Source organism: Aotus nancymaae, unplaced genomic scaffold, assembly GCF_030222135.1.
Source record: "Aotus nancymaae isolate 86718 unplaced genomic scaffold, 86718_ANA_hifiasm-v0.15.2.pri h1tg000008l, whole genome shotgun sequence".
Classification (NCBI taxonomy): Eukaryota; Metazoa; Chordata; class Mammalia; order Primates; family Aotidae; genus Aotus; species Aotus nancymaae.
In genome coordinates, this window is record NW_026988419.1 from 23,054,789 (window position 1) to 23,070,744 (window position 15,956).

At 37.2% G+C, this 15,956-nt stretch overlaps 1 protein-coding gene across 2 annotated transcripts in view; it reads left to right on the forward strand.

Annotated features, from left to right (window-relative positions):
* Nucleotides 1-15,956, forward strand: part of LANCL1 (LanC like glutathione S-transferase 1) — a 44,704-nt gene that overhangs the window by 23,318 nt on the left and 5,430 nt on the right. For both annotated transcript variants that reach the window (XM_064373039.1, XM_021667024.2), the window contains exons 4-7: nt 2,608-2,815; nt 11,139-11,274; nt 11,836-11,982; nt 14,706-14,888. In XM_064373039.1, coding sequence (XP_064229109.1) covers nt 2,608-2,815; nt 11,139-11,274; nt 11,836-11,982; nt 14,706-14,888 — 674 coding nt within the window. The remainder of the gene's footprint in view (nt 1-2,607; nt 2,816-11,138; nt 11,275-11,835; nt 11,983-14,705; nt 14,889-15,956) is intronic.

A 15,956-nucleotide genomic window follows, 5' to 3' on the forward strand; every position in this document is an offset into this window, starting at 1 on the left:
TTCATTTCAAGAACATTTTCCAAAGTTGCCTCCTCTACTCCCACTGCATCCTGTTGTTCAGAACTTTGTCACCTAGCCATACCCAGCTGTGAAGAAGATTGTTCTCGGCAACCTGTGCCCAGCTAAAATCCAGGGCTTTATTGTTGAGAGAAAGGCGAGATACATTTGGGAAACCACTTAGCAGTCTCCATCACAAGAGCTAATGAGTATGAAATATCTGACATAGAAAATTCAACAGATAGCACATAAGCATATTATAAGAAATATAGAGGCAAATACTAGAGAAAATGGCTAAAACTGTTGAAAATGGTTGCCTCTGGGAGCCAGGAACAGAGTGAACCAGAGAACTGGTGTTTTGCATTAAGTCTTTCAGTACCGTATAATTTTTTTCCATGAGTATTTTGATAAACATTGCATTTTGAAGGCATTTCTTAAGGCACTGACTGAAGCCAGATCCATGAATGTGTATTAGGACTGGGTGAATTTTCAAAGCCCTCGAAGTGTGTTTTTATTTCCCACCTTGCCAACCAGCTCGGAGTCTTTGGTATTTATTCAGCGTTGGTTGTATATGCATGGTTATTGTCAAGGGTTGAGGATCAGGTTTAAGACATTTGGCCACAAGCAGTTCCCCCTTTTTTCCTATTATTAGGACACATGGGTTATAAAATACTGAAATATTAAATGTCTGTGACTTAATGAATTTTGTCTTATTTTCCTGACCTGGGCTGATTTATAATAAGCATGTACAGGAAACTTTTTCTAATTGGCAGTAGCACTCACCACTTAAAGTCCTTTTCCTCCATGGATGTTTGTGACAGGGAATGTAGACACAGTAAACTATCATTTGCAGAAGATTGCCTATCAAAATCCACAGACCCAGAGGCCCAGATGAGAGGTAGGGGAGAACTGGAACATGAAGAAAGATAATTCTCTGCCGATGAAAAATAAAGTTTTTATCCAGATGTACTCTTATGAGACTTAAGAAATGATTACCTCTTTTTCATGAGAAATACACCAAACCTTACAATTGCAAGCCTTAATAGATTTTGTTTGTTAAATAGTTAAGCCAAGAGGAATTGTTGCTAATGAGAGACGAAGGTTTGAAAAGGAAAACAATCATTGGGCTTGTATTTAATCACTTTTTATTTTCTCAGATCTCCATCATGTCATTATCTGACTTTGGTGCTTACATAACTTAATTAGGAGAGTTCAGGCAGCAATGGGAATAGGAGGGCAAAATGAAAGGGTAACAGTTTAAATGGATCACCTGCAGATGTGTGATGTGGATGGAAATGAAGCCTATTAAGGACCTGATTTTAGAAGAAGCTCTTGACATTGATCATTTGTGAAAAGGGGATTTTTTTTCTTACCTACATGCGAGGTTTTGTACACTTGTCTACAAACCTTAGGCATTGGTGCATCTGATCATCAGCTTGTAGAATTACTAACACCAAGCCACTTTGAAAGAGCAGTCAAGGTTATTAACTTTGGCGGGAAATGAAAATTTGGCCTTAATATACAAGTGAAATTGAATTGTCTGTAGCACAAAGCTTTGGAGATTACCCATGCAAAATGAGAAAACTATCTAAATTTAAAATTGTCCTCAGTACAGTGGAAAGTAATTTTGTAGACAGCATTTTTACTGCATTGAAATCTGTGAAAAGATTGGCTCTATTAATTTAAATTTAAACAGAGGCTCTGTGTCTTCTAAAATGGCAAATGAGATGGAAAATGTATTTTAAGGGGAAAAGTGGGTTTCTGGAAATGCTGCAGGCAGGCAGGCTTCCTACTCCACATCTTTGAGTCTTGCACTGAGACCAGTTGGCTTCAGAGGGAAGGCTCTTTCCACTGTGACAGGCATTTGAAATAAGGGCATTCAGACAATGCCTCTGTTACATATTGTGGACTTCAGGAGTAGGATAAGAAACAGATCGAGTAAAGCCCAAGGCAGAAGTCATTGATGGCTTTTACATTACAGTTACCAAAGAGGCTAGGTCCTCAACAGAGAAAAAAAATGGAGGGATTGAATATATTTTCTCAGCTATCAAATAACTTTCTTATCATCCCTGCCTGGAAGAATACTGGGTAGGGAATTTGGTTACACTAACTACCTTTTCACTAAAAAAAAAAAAATCTTTTATGTAACGAGAAATTGAAGTTTTCATTCCCTAGTCTTTGAAGGTCTTCAGTTCACAACAATACATTTCTTATTTATTAATTAAATAATTATTGGTTAAATAGATAACATTTATTTGAAACCCTAGTTTAATGACACATTATTTACCCCCCAAGAAGAATACATTAACACAATAGCCAGAGTACAACAAAGATTAATAGGCTGTGTGTCTCTTTATTGGCCAGAGCCTTAGAGACCTCATTATTTAATAGAGTTGTCATGAGGAAACTGAGGACAAGTAAGTGATTGGCTTATGCTGGTTCTTAGAGTTGCCTAGTAATAGAGCTAAGCCTAGAATTAAAGTCACCCAAACTTCCAGATCATTAATATATTTGCTATAGGTTATCAAAAATCAACACTGCTGAGTAGACAACATGCCAAAATAATAACTGCCCTTTCCTCATCTTTACATTGTTTTCTTTGTTTTTCAGGTATTGCTGTGCTTTACTTACATCTTTATGATGTATTTGGAGACTCTGCCTACCTACAGATGGCACATAGCTATGTAAAGCAAAGTCTGAACTGTTTAACCAAGCGTTCCATCACCTTCCTTTGCGGGGATGCAGGCCCCCTGGCAGTGGCCGCTGTGCTGTATCACAAGATGAACAATGAGAAGCAGGCAGAAGATTGCATCACACGGTAATCATGTTTCTATATGAAGATTATTATCTAGCTATCATTATGCATTAATTCTGCATGTGTTAATTAACAAAAGAACATTCTAGTGAGTTCACTTTTCTCTTAGCAGATATGTCTCACTGCTGTCATTTGATCAATTCTCATTATTCCTGTGTTATAGTTAAGGAACAATGATTATAATACCTATTTTATTGCAAGATATAAGACATTGTCATGTTCCAGATGAAATATCAGTTCAATAATGTAAATGAGACCAAAAGCCTAAACATGATTACTGATCCAAGGTGCTGTCCAAGATCAGTAATTCAAGGAAATGCAGTTCACTTCCTACAGGTTGGCTGGAAGAGTCCTTCTAAGGGACCACAAACTGATTCAAAACTGTCTTTCTTAGAGGCAGTGACATGCACATCCCGATTTTCATTTTTGGTATAAATTATGGTGGTCCACTAGAACTGGTGAATTGTGAAGAATTATTAAATGTTTGTACTAATTGACTATAATTGTTGCCTTACCAGAGTTTATTAAGCACTCTTTTGGAATTCTAAGAACCCTGGCTGCCATGCAACTCTGCACTGCACATGCTAACACTCCAGCAGTGTTTTAACCAGTGACCGTCCCTGAGTTCATCATGGTGTTTGATTCCCACTATTCTTTTTTATGAATTACTGTTAGAATAGCATTACCATCACCAATTTACTTTGTCAAGGATCCTTGGCTAATCTTATGTGTGATGTATATTTCAACAATGAGCTTTTTGGATTTTTTAAGATATGATTATGCTATATTCAAAGGAGGAATCATTTATACCCCTGTCCTTTAGGCGTGTGTGTGTGTGCATGTGTGTGTGCGTGCATGCGTGTGTGTGCGCACGTGCATATTCTCCTTTCCCTCCCAATTTTTTCCCATACTATGATATTTTCTTATTGTAACTAACTTCTTCCACTGGAAATTGTAACAAGAGGAAAGGGGTAAGTGGGCCAAGGAGATTTTGCTCCACCCATGATGATTTGGGAGTCATTATTAACAAAATGATTGAACATATATTTCAAAACACCTTTTTTAAATACATGCCTGTGCTACATTTCTTAAGGCTAGAAATTACATAGTCTAACTTAAAAAACACATTACTTAGTGCATCTAGAGGAAAAAAACTGAACATTCCACTCCAGAGCTGAGAAGCTTTTAATATAAAACCTGTCACCAAGCTCAACCAAAATGAAAGATGAAACAAAAGTTATTTCCCCCAAGGTGTAATTAAAGTGTGTTCCTTCCATAGTAGCTAACTTGCATAAGACTTGCCAATACAAAGCTGTTCTATACTCACCTCAATTTAAAACACAGAAACTACCTTTTAATTTTTTTTTACATAGCTAATGTTTAAAGCCATCAGTCAACAACTGCTTTAGAGGTCCACAAGACAGTCTCATTCAGTGAATCAGTGTTAAGTACCGTCAAATTAAATTGTAGTGCTCCCAATATCCTATATATAATGCCAGCCTTTCCAAAATAAGTGCAGCCAAATTTTAATAGTTTGCTATGTGAGAAATGTTAATGTGTTCAATGAGAACAGGATTCATAGATACAAACAGATTGGGATTTGTATCAAAGCACTAATTAAACAAAATTAAATATGTGTTTTTACTGGCTGCTAAGAGTCTTCTGTAGCTTGTCTACCTGGGGACAACACAGCGACTCTAGGGAGCAGCACTTGCCAATCTTATAACTTAGGTAGACAACCCTTTTCTTCATGAAATCTTGAGGGCCTATTCTAACACACAGTCTTTGGGAAATGGTATATCATATTGGTTTATTAAAATTAAAATGCTCGTAAGAGTATGCTAAGATTTTTGTTGTTGATATATTGGTACTAAAGTTTTTTGTTATTTATCTTTTTAAATTTTATGACATTTAAACAGTATTTATAGCCAGTAGGCTTGTTAAGGCTAAAAAGGTAGTATGTGATTATAATGGGAAAGTATACTATTTGTGGCTATAGCTTTGAGTTTTCAGATTTTTGTTTTATACGAAACAGAAAAAGAATGATTTGGAATGCTTTGTAAGTTATGGAGTTTGCTTTATCTTTTATGTCTTCCTTTTAAGGGAAAAATCTAGAAATTTGACTTAATTTCAAGAAATCCAAAATTATTTAATATCAGTTATTTAGTAAACCTCCTTTAACTTTTACTAAACTTTTTTTTCATTTTACAGACCTTTTGCAATCCCACACTCGCATTCTCTGTATACTGCCTTTGTTATGCTTCATTGCCAACATCATGTTCTAGCTAGCTCCTTTTTCTACATTTTCTTAATGTAATGGTCTTTCACAGTCATAATTTTGAGTTTTAGAGACTAAAAGGTCCTTTGAGATCAACAAAAGTCTAATCCCTAAAGAAACAGAAATCCAAGGAAATCAGTGTTGTCCTGTAGTACATATTCTTAACCTTGGGCCTCTGAGAATCGTAGGGCTTCTGAAAGTGTATAAAACCCCCAAATTATATTCAGCCAGGAGAGAGCATTTCTGCTTTTCTTAAAAGGATCTATAACTCCCCAAAGGAGGGTGTGTATGCGTTCATGTTCAAATTGTCCTGCAAATGGCTCAGGGGGTGGAGGAGAGGACAGTACATCGCACTAGTTCATTCTATACCGTGATACATAATTGTATCTGTTTCCATCCCACCCACTTCTACACATTGATGCCACAACACGAATAGAGTGTGTTGCCTGTTTGTTCCCAATTAGATGGCTAACCTGACATAGATAGTGCTTTGGGACCAGTACTTAGAATGATGAAGGACTCTGGCTTTCTGGTCCAGAAATGTATAACCTCTCTTCTTGTAGTGTCATGAGTCAGGAATGGACATCTTTTTTTAAAGTTACAAACCTTTTGATAATATAAGGCCAAGCACTCTCCCCAGTAACACCCTGAGGAAGTACTGTGAGGAGTGGAACAGAACTACCCTGTTTGTATGTCTTTATTTTTCCTTCAGTGACATTTCAGTGACTTGCTTATCTCTTCTAAAGATGGGTTGCTATTAATATCAACACATCAAAACAAAGCTGCAACAATGTGCTTGTGGGTTTGAGAGTTTCTGAAAACACATAAAATAACCATTATGATTTATCAGTGGTATCATTTCTTTATTTTAACTTGAGAATGTAGCATCTAAAACTTGCAGTTAAGTCCTAGTAATCATCAATCCCAACTAATGAATTTTAGTGATTTGAATTCAAATCCAGAAAAAAAAGGAACACTTCTTTTATTACTTTAAACTGTTTTCTTTTAATAAGATGCTCTGACCAATACTTTATTTTAAATAAGTATTTGAAAGGTATTTGCTGCCTACTTTGAGTGTTCCAAATGCAAATGTGTTTGGCTGCAAAATAAATGGAATGTTAAATCTATATCGTCACCTAGTGGTAGTGCAGGTCATAACATTGGCAAAAAAAGGAATGGAGTTAATGCAGTGATTCAAATACTTTATTTCAGTGGAATATCATTGGTGTCAATGCAGTAATTTGTGTAATACTTACATAGAGCAGTGTGTGTTTAAAAAATATTACAGTAAATTTTTGCATAGTTCTTTCAGTCTTCTTTGCAAAAGTAAATCTAAAGTGCTTTATATTGAAATTCTATACAGTTTGACACATATTAAAATTTGATAATAGGTTCATGTCAAAACTGAGACATTCATTGTTTACTGTAACAGTTGAGTTTGTCTCAGACAGATTTTGTTTCTTTATGGGCCCAACGATACTGAGCTCCCAGTTCTGGCATGAGAAAAAAACATTCTTAATAAATGTTTTTATTAAAAATTTAAAATTTCTTTTAAACTTAAGGGAGTGTGTGTGTGCACACGTACGCAGATAGATATGGTATTGAAGTAGAAAACAAAATGGCCCATAATTCTACTACCCATTAACCCCTGTTGTTTTAAAAAGGTCAAAGTAGACAAGAAAATATATTAGAAGAAAAAGGAAAGAAACCCCTGACTAAGTTTCTTGGTTATCTGTTTCTCGGAATATCTATTTCTGAGATAACCACTGTTTCACTATGAATTATTCCTGCCTATATTTGTAGAAGAAAAAATGTGGATGAGCCAGCATTTGCATATTTAACTAATCTGAGCTGCCTCAGTTTGGTGAGGTATCATATGAAAAAGTTTTAACTTTTTCACTAACTGCAACTAGCCATGCTTTAACAACCCCCACCCTTTCCTGCTAGGGAGTAAGTTCCCTTAAAGACGCCTTCATAACTTTCTCTGTCTTTTATAACTCTCAGCCACTTTCACTAACTAAAATCATCTCATTCTGCTTATTAAAACCCATCCTCTTCATTTTATATGTTTTCTTACCCCCTCACCACAAGCGTGTGGAAGTGGTAGAGAGGGAGGTGGGAGAGGAAGATTGTTTTCTCTTTCACATCTACCCTCTCTGCTGAGCTAGGATGTTTTCACTGCATCTATTGGTGTATAGCCTGGTGGTAACAATTGTTAGGTTTTTGTATGCTTGGGATTTTGGGGGTTTTTTTTTGGTAAATATTGGTGGTCTGCAGAGATTAGCAGTAGAGGCTATAATCCCCCTAAACTATACCCCTACCTACTGAGTGTGTTCAAATGAAAGCACACGTGGGTGCCCAGTTCTGCCAAATGTGCAAACATTTATTAGGAAGAAGATATACGTATGTATATATAATCTCCTACATTGTTTTTTTTCTTTTTTTTTAAATTATACTTTAAGTTCTGGGGTACATGTACAGAATGGGCAGGTTTATTACATAGGTATACACATGTCATGGTGGTTTGCTGCATCCATCCCCCCGTCATCTACGTTAGGTATTTCTCCTAATGTTAGCCCTTCCCTCTACCCCCTGCTATCCCTCCCCTAGCCCCCCCACCACTTGATAAGCCCCAGTATGTGATGTTCCCCTCCCTGTGTCTATGTGTTCTCATTGTTCAACACCCACTTATGAGTGAGAACATGCGGTGTTTGGTTTTCTGTTCTTGTGTCAGTTTGCTGAGAATGATGGTTTCCAGCTTCACCTATGTCCCTGCAAAGGACATGAACTCATCCTTTTTTATGGCTGTATAGTAGTCCATGGTGTATATGTGCCACATTTTCTTCATCCAGTTTATCATTGATGGGCATTTGGGTTGGTTCCAAGTCTTTGCTATTGTGAACGGTGCCACAATAAACATATGTGTGCAAGCATCTTTATAATAAAATGATTTACAATCTTTTGGGTATATACCCAGTAATGGGATTGCTGGGTCAAATGGAATTTCTAGTTCTAGATCCTTGAGGAATCACCACATTGTCTTCCACAGTGGTTGAACTAATTTACACTCCCACCAACAGTGTAAAATCGTTCCTGTTTCTCCACATCTTCTCCAGCATCTGTTGTCTCCTGATTTTCTTAATGATTGCCATTCTAACTGGCGTGAGATGGTATCTCAGTGTGGTTTGGATTTGCATTTCTCTAATGACCAGTGATTATGAGCTTTTTTTCATATGTTAGTTGGCTGCATAAATGTCTTCTTTTGAAAAGTGGCTGTTCATATCCTTTGCCCACTTTTTGATGGGGTTGTTTTTTTTCTTGTAAATTAACAATGGGGAAAGGATTCCCTGTTTAATAAATGGTGTTGGGAAAACTGCCTAGCCATATGCAGAAAGCTGAAACTGGATCCCTTCCTTACACCTTATACAAAAATTAACTCCAGATGGATTAAAGATTTAAGCATAAGACCTAACACTGTAAAAACCCTAGAAGAAAACCTAGGCAATACCATTAAGGACATAGGCATAGGCAAGGACTTCATGACTAAAATATCAAAAGCAGTGGCAACAAAAGCCAGAATAGACAAGTGGGATCTAATTACACTTAAGAGCTTCTGCACAGCAAAAGAAACTATTGTTAAGAGTAAACTGGCAACCAACAGAATGGGAAAAAATTTTTGTAATCTACCCATCTGACAAAGGGCTAATATCCAGAATCTACAAAGAACTTAAACAAATTTACAAGAAAAAAACAACTCCTACACTGTTTTTGTAGCTCAGAGAAAGTCATATTGCCCTCAAGCTTTTCTTAGACTTGTTTATTCATCAAAGTAGTGGGAAAGCCTGTACCATCTTCCAAACCTCCAGCCCATCTTCACCACTCATTCCACCAATGAAAAATTTTCTATCATTCCTTAATAACATTCTCTGGTGTAGATTTTGATAAAGTTCCTATAAGAAAAAGAACCACTTCACTGCTGAGTACCTATGAATTTTGACTCCTGCTTAGAGTACTTCATCACTTTGGGGCAGAAGGATGGAAGGACCTGATGTTTGTTACTTCATATGCCAATGAACCATCCTTAGTGTATAGACTAAAGTTAGATGACAGACATGCACAGGCACAGCACACTGTTTATGCTTAACTACTTTAAAAGTAAATTTCCATATAGATAACTTGAGATAATTTCTAAATTGGAAGGGACTATTTATTTCACAGATGAAAAATTTTAAGAACGGAGATTAAGTAGTGTGTTTAGTCTCTTAAGCTACCTGAAAACATTTGTTAGGGCTAATGTCCTCTCATTTCTATTCTTTTCCAGAGTGTCACTGACTCTCATGCTAATATCATTTTGTTAGGTTTTACCAAAAATTAAAATGTTTTAACTTAAATGGGATCACATCAAATTTATAGGCTAATTTAGGGATGATTGAGATGCACTTCAAAATTTCATATGACAAAAAATCTAAAATAGGAAGGACATTTTTCTTCCCTATTTTCTTTGCTGCCCACCCCACTCCCCTCAAAAAGGGAAAAAGGTTCAGAGGTCCAACTCACAAATAAGGTTACTTTCCTAAACTGACCTCCTTCTGTGATCTTCCCCGCTACTTTCTGGTTTCTGGGGCTTCCCTTTTTGGTTTCTGATGAGAAGGCTGGGGCTTTGGTGACCCTGCTCTGTCACATCTATGACTGTGTGTGCTTCTAGGGCCAGGTGATACGGGGGACAGAGAAGTAAAGCAATGGGGGCTTACAGCTCCCTCCTGGGACCACAGTTACTTCAATCTGCCAGGGAGTGTCCCCTCCCTCAGAGTTTGGCTCCCAGGGCTCCCCTTACTTTTGCACCTGCTGCCAGCATGAGATTGCTTGTAGCTTGGGGCACAAGAGAACTGAGAAAAGGAAAATAAAGAAAAAGGGAGGATTAGCCCCGTCTCTCTGATATTAGGAGTTCTTTGTCTTGAGACAGCACTGCAGGGCTTCTTCTGGGTCTCCCTCTATCAGCCTGCTCGTGCCTACTTTTGGGTTTAGGGGCTGTACTGAGTTCAGACCAGGGGAATACGAGAGAGAAAAAAATGGTAAACTCACCACTGCTTTGGTGGTACTTCAGATTCTTGTCCTCTTCCCCATTTTGCATGTTACTTTTGCTTTCCAGAGACCTCAGATAGCTGCTCTATCTTGTCCAGGTTTTAGAGTCACATTTTCAGGGAGACACAAGGTGCATAGTGTGCTTACTCCATCGTACCTGAAACCAGAACTGAAAGTAACTTTTTCTGAGACGCTGAACTGAGTCTATTAGTAGGGACTTAATGAACTATATAATACATCCATTCAGTGGGGTTCTGTGCAGGTATTACAAAGAATGTGACTACTCTATGTACTGTTATGGAATCATTGTCAAAATGTATTATTAAAATAGTAAGCTGTAGAATGTATTTACAAATATGTAAATTTATGCTTATGTGTACCTAAAATAATTCTATGAATACACACACATAAAATGGTAAGCATGGTTATTTCTGAGGAGAACTAGAAGGCTGGGAGACTGGGCAGATGGAGACCTGACTGACACCACTGTGCTGTTAATATTTACATGTATTATTGACTGTGGTAGATGAGACTTTCTTCAGGCAGGCCTGGTGACACATTAAGAAATAAACCAAGGAAGAAGATGATGAGCCATTTGAGTATTGACTTAGTCCTTTCTCCGGGCTAAATGCCTTAAGAGCAAGCAGTTCTTGGCTTCTCTGACCGCAGCTGCTAAAATACTCACCTTAGGGCCTGCCACCATGAGGAACTAGGGAGATTCTGGATAGCCTCCGCCATAAACTTGTATCCTTTCATCTTATGAATGTATTTGTCAGTTCCATTGTGAACTGAAGAAATTTAATGGAGGGCTAATCTGTGAGCCATGACTGTTCTATAAATAGATACTGTATATATATAGATATATATATTGTGTGCATATGTATGATTTTTCAATGTAACATTTTTAAGTATACCCCAATACCTGATTCCTCTCAAATTATTTTGGGCATGTATTTTTATTTTTAGGCTAATTCACCTAAATAAGATTGATCCTCATGCTCCAAATGAAATGCTTTATGGGCGAATAGGCTACATCTATGCTCTTCTTTTTGTCAATAAGAACTTTGGAATGGAAAAGATTCCTCAAAGCCATATTCAGCAGGTACCATGTTTTTGTGTTTTTAGGAGTCTTTTTAGGATCCCACTTACTATCTGCCTAAACTATTGTTTGTGTCTCTCCAGTTAGCACACTCCAAATAAAGGAGGTGTATCTTGACCTCTAAAGGTTGGGCACAGTCCAAGAACCAATAGCTTCCCACGGAGTGCTGTTGGAAACATTTCTGACTCAAAGTCAGAAGGCCAGCCTGCTCCATTTGAGAATTTAGAGGCCCTCTCCAAAGAGGATTGGAGCCAAATTTCACCTCTCAGATGGAGGATCTCTTTTAGTGGTGCTTAGAGGAGTTTATGCTTTTCTTTGAAAACAGGTGAAGTCTCATAAGCTGTAATGCAAAGAGCTCAAGATCCTCTATGCCCTCCCCCTTCTAGGTTGAGTATTGTCCCACACACTTCTCTGATGGAGAATTAAACTGTGCCTTTCCCTGGCTGAAAGGTGGTGTCTAGTTTATCATGTTCCCCAATACCTTGTAGCAAAAAGAGTCTTTACCTCCACGAGGAAGGTTTTTATTCAGTTAACTTGTTCTTTTGGTTGGTTTTCTCCCTGTAGATTTGTGAAACAATTTTAACCTCTGGAGAAAACCTAGCTAGAAAGAGAAACTTCACGGCAAAGTCTCCACTGATGTATGAATGGTACCAGGAATATTATGTGGGGGCTGCTCATGGCCTGGCTGGAATTTATTACTACCTGATGCAGGTAAGGAGTGATTATGGTAAAACTTTAAAATGTCCTTCCTGAGCCATGTATTATCATGGGTGAGAAGATAGATGTTCTAGTTCTAGTTTGTCATTACTTTCCTTGTAATTACTTGACCTAGACAAACAAAAGCGATGTTTACCAAGATGCCTTTTAAAGTGTAGAAACATTAAGGGCCCTGCGTTTTGCGATGACGTTTGATTTGCAGGTGACCATACTTGCCCACTTAGTGCCACTTGTGCAGACTAAAGCATTTTGACCTATAATTCTGTATGAGGTGCCTCCGCTCTGCTCTTTCAGCCAGTGCTTTGAATTAAAAATATTACTCCACGTTAAAAGACACAACTAATTCCCCAAATTCCAGGAATAAGAACAAAATCAATAGAAAACAAATGAGCATTTGTTGCCTAATGCCCACTTAGAGAGCAAAGCTGAGGAGACCTTTACTTACCTGAAAAATAGCTGAATATGCTCTGCCCAACAGTTCTTAGGATCTAATACTATTGGGGCACATCAGTGAAAGTCAGATAGACTACAAACATGTAGAACGTACTGCAGCAAACATAACTTGGGAGAGATCAGAAGAGGACTCGCAAGAGCATCATTTTGGGAGACTTACGAAGCACTCCTTAAGGAGAAATTGGCACTTGTGAAAAAGAATTCATGACAAAGAAAATTGATTTCTAATGGCAGTTACCCCTGTCACCTTCCCAAGGCACACTGTGGCATAAAGCAAAGTGTTTCATTAACGTGTTCAGCAGGAGTGCTTAGATACATAGACTACAAGCTCTTTGAGTAACTGGCTCTTAGAATACAAGATCAGTGTTGGACCTGTCCTCTACCTATAACTAAACAAAGACAACAGAACTGAAAAACTCAAGGTTATTATTACTTTTGAATGCAGAGTCACACATTGAGTGTTAGTGGCAATCAGAGACTCACTGGCATATTTATTCTACACTTTTCAATTAGAGGTTATGTAATTAGGATGTTGACATTTAGACTTAAATTTCTTTATTTTTCTGGTGCATTTCTTCCTGTCTATTCCCAGGAGTAAATGTAGATTCCTAAAAGTTTTCAGAAAAGAAGAGTCTTCTGAAGTTTCAAGGTTAGTTAGAATCAAATATATTAGAGGCCCTCTCTGAAGAGGACTAGACAGCCTCATTGAACTCTCATTGAAACAAATAATCAGGAGACATAGTTAGTGACTAGACAGCCTCATCGAACTTTCATTGAAACAAATAATCAGGAGACATACTCTGCCTCCTTGTGTTAGCTTAGTAGTAAGATACCTGAAAACCCAAGTATTGATTTTTCCATTTGTGGGTTATTATCAATTTGAAGTGATTTAATTTTTAATCCTGAAAGTCTAGTCTAGTAGGTACCCCTTCAACAACATAAAATAAAACAATATTATTTTTAGGCCATATTGGATAATTCCTGCAACTCTGAGGAGAATCCACTCATTCTACTGTAACACTTTAAACTGAGCTTAAACACTTTTAACTGAACTTATTCTTTGTTTAAAATGAAATCTGTCTTCTAAATAACTCAGTGCACTTTCGGAATCTCGTGAAAATGGTATTGTCAATATTACATTGACCCTACCAGCACCGCCTCATGCCTGTGCTTCACACCACTGCCCAACCCCTCTCCCCACATGTCCCACACCTTGCCTGGCAAAACAGCACTTTGAATCTGTTGTTGAAAGACATTAGCAGTCATTGAATTAAGAACAGGACCAAAAGGAGAAACTAAACTGTGTATCAAAAATGGTGGTTTATATGCTCTATGTCAGTATGTTCTATAAATCTGTACATTGTTAAATGAAAACAATGTGGCATTTACATCAGTCCTAAATCCTCTGCAAAAGGAGCTGATCTAGAGGCATGCTGTAGTTTGGAATCTAGATTCCAGGTGTCTTAACTTGTTGATGTCATTTTCTATTGAAAATACCACTATCTCTTCTCTAGATGTAATAATGAAAGACATGCTTGGTTTGTCAGTACATCTCTTGGTGGCTTTTAGAGTTTGCTTTATATATTGAAACCATGGGAAACTTCTCTTACACTCATTCTCAGGCATTGACCTAGGAAAATTACTTACATGTATGTAGATAACAATTAATATTGAAAAACAGTATATACAAAACGCCAGACACAGTGGCTCACACCTGTAATCCCAGCACTTTGGGAGGCTGAGGTGGGCAGATCACCTGAGGTCAGGAGTTCAAAACCAGCATGGCCAACATGGTGAAACCCTGTCTCTACTAAAAATACAAAAATTAGCCAGGCATGGTGGCAGGCACCTGTAATCCCAGCTACTCAGGAGGCTGGGACAGGAGAATCACTTGAAGCCGGGAAGTGGCGGTTACAGGGAGCCAAGATCGCACCTTTGCACTCCAACCTGGGCAACAAGAGAAAAACTCTGTCTCCAGAAAAAAAAAAAAAAAAAGAAAAAAGAAAACACAATATATACAAAAGGCCCTAAGAGTTAACTGATAGCCCAATTTTACTTTGTCCCATTATTTAAAAATTTTTAATGAAATTACAAAAGATTAAAATAAAGGCATCCAATAGGTGGAAAAATTGGATGAAATTCTAAACCTCTTAATAACCTTCCATTTCCTCTTGGCCATGCTTTTTTTTCTGGTTTAAATATACTGAGACTTAGGAAGGTTTGTTTGCTTCAGCAGAACTAATAATTTTCTTTCTCATTCTTAGCCCAGCCTTCAAGTGAACCAAGGGAAGTTACATAGTTTGGTCAAGCCCAGTGTAGACTACGTCTGCCAGCTAAAATTCCCTTCTGGCAACTACCCTCCATGTATAGGTGATAATCGAGATCTGCTTGTCCATTGGTGCCATGGCGCCCCTGGAGTAATCTACATGCTCATCCAGGCCTATAAGGTACTGTGTGTATTTTTGAAATAAAATAACCCAAAATTTATCATTTAAAATTAGTTTTATCCTAATCCATAAAGGAACAATAAAATAAATCTCTTGTGGAACCTAAGATCACTTTGCTAAATGGATTATAATTCATTCTCATAATCTATCTGTACCATAGTAGACATTGTTTCATATCCTACTTTTAACAACACTTAGGTTGCAATGAGATACTGTTTATGATCCAGCATATTATCTAGAAGTTCCACTCCTAGGTATATACCCAAAAGAACCAAAACCAAAAACTTAAACACATACTGTACACACCAGCATTCATAGCGGCATTATTTATAATTGCCACAAGGTAAAAATAATCCAAGTATTCATCAACAGATGAATTGATAAAGAAAATGTTTTACATACGATGGAACATACCACAATGCAATAGAATGTTATTCTGCCATTAAAAGAATGACTTTCTGATGCATACTACAACATGAATGAACCTTGAAAACATTATGCTAAGTGAAATAAACAGACACAAAAAGGACAAATATTGTATGATTCCATTGTAGTGCATAAATAACACTAATAAAAAGCATGCCCTATCAGACCTGCAATCAAAGAAGGTTTTTAATTGAGAAAAAGTAAGATATCTATGACCATTGGTGCCAAATCAACAAATTACAACTCTGCAGGCTATTGAGGGGCACTGGCATCTCATAAATAAGTAAACTTTTAGTGTATCAAATTCTACATTTCAGAAAATTAGATATATTAATAATGGAAAAACTTTTTAAACTGCCTTATCCTACTTTTAAGAACACTTAGGTTGCAATGAGATATTAAAAATATCTACTCAGAATATTTCCCAAGTCTTCGATGAAGATAAAGGAGGCAGTAAAAGATTGTAAAGGTCTATCTCTATTTTTCTAACAAAGTCTAGTGTTTTATCATCAATTTGCACATTAATAAAGAACAGTTTTATTCTCCAGTGTGTAAAGAAACTTCCTAATAGTGAAGGGGGCATCGCAGTTACCAAAGAAGATAGCATGTGTTCTTTAGTAAGTCACTAATGATAAGAGCAGG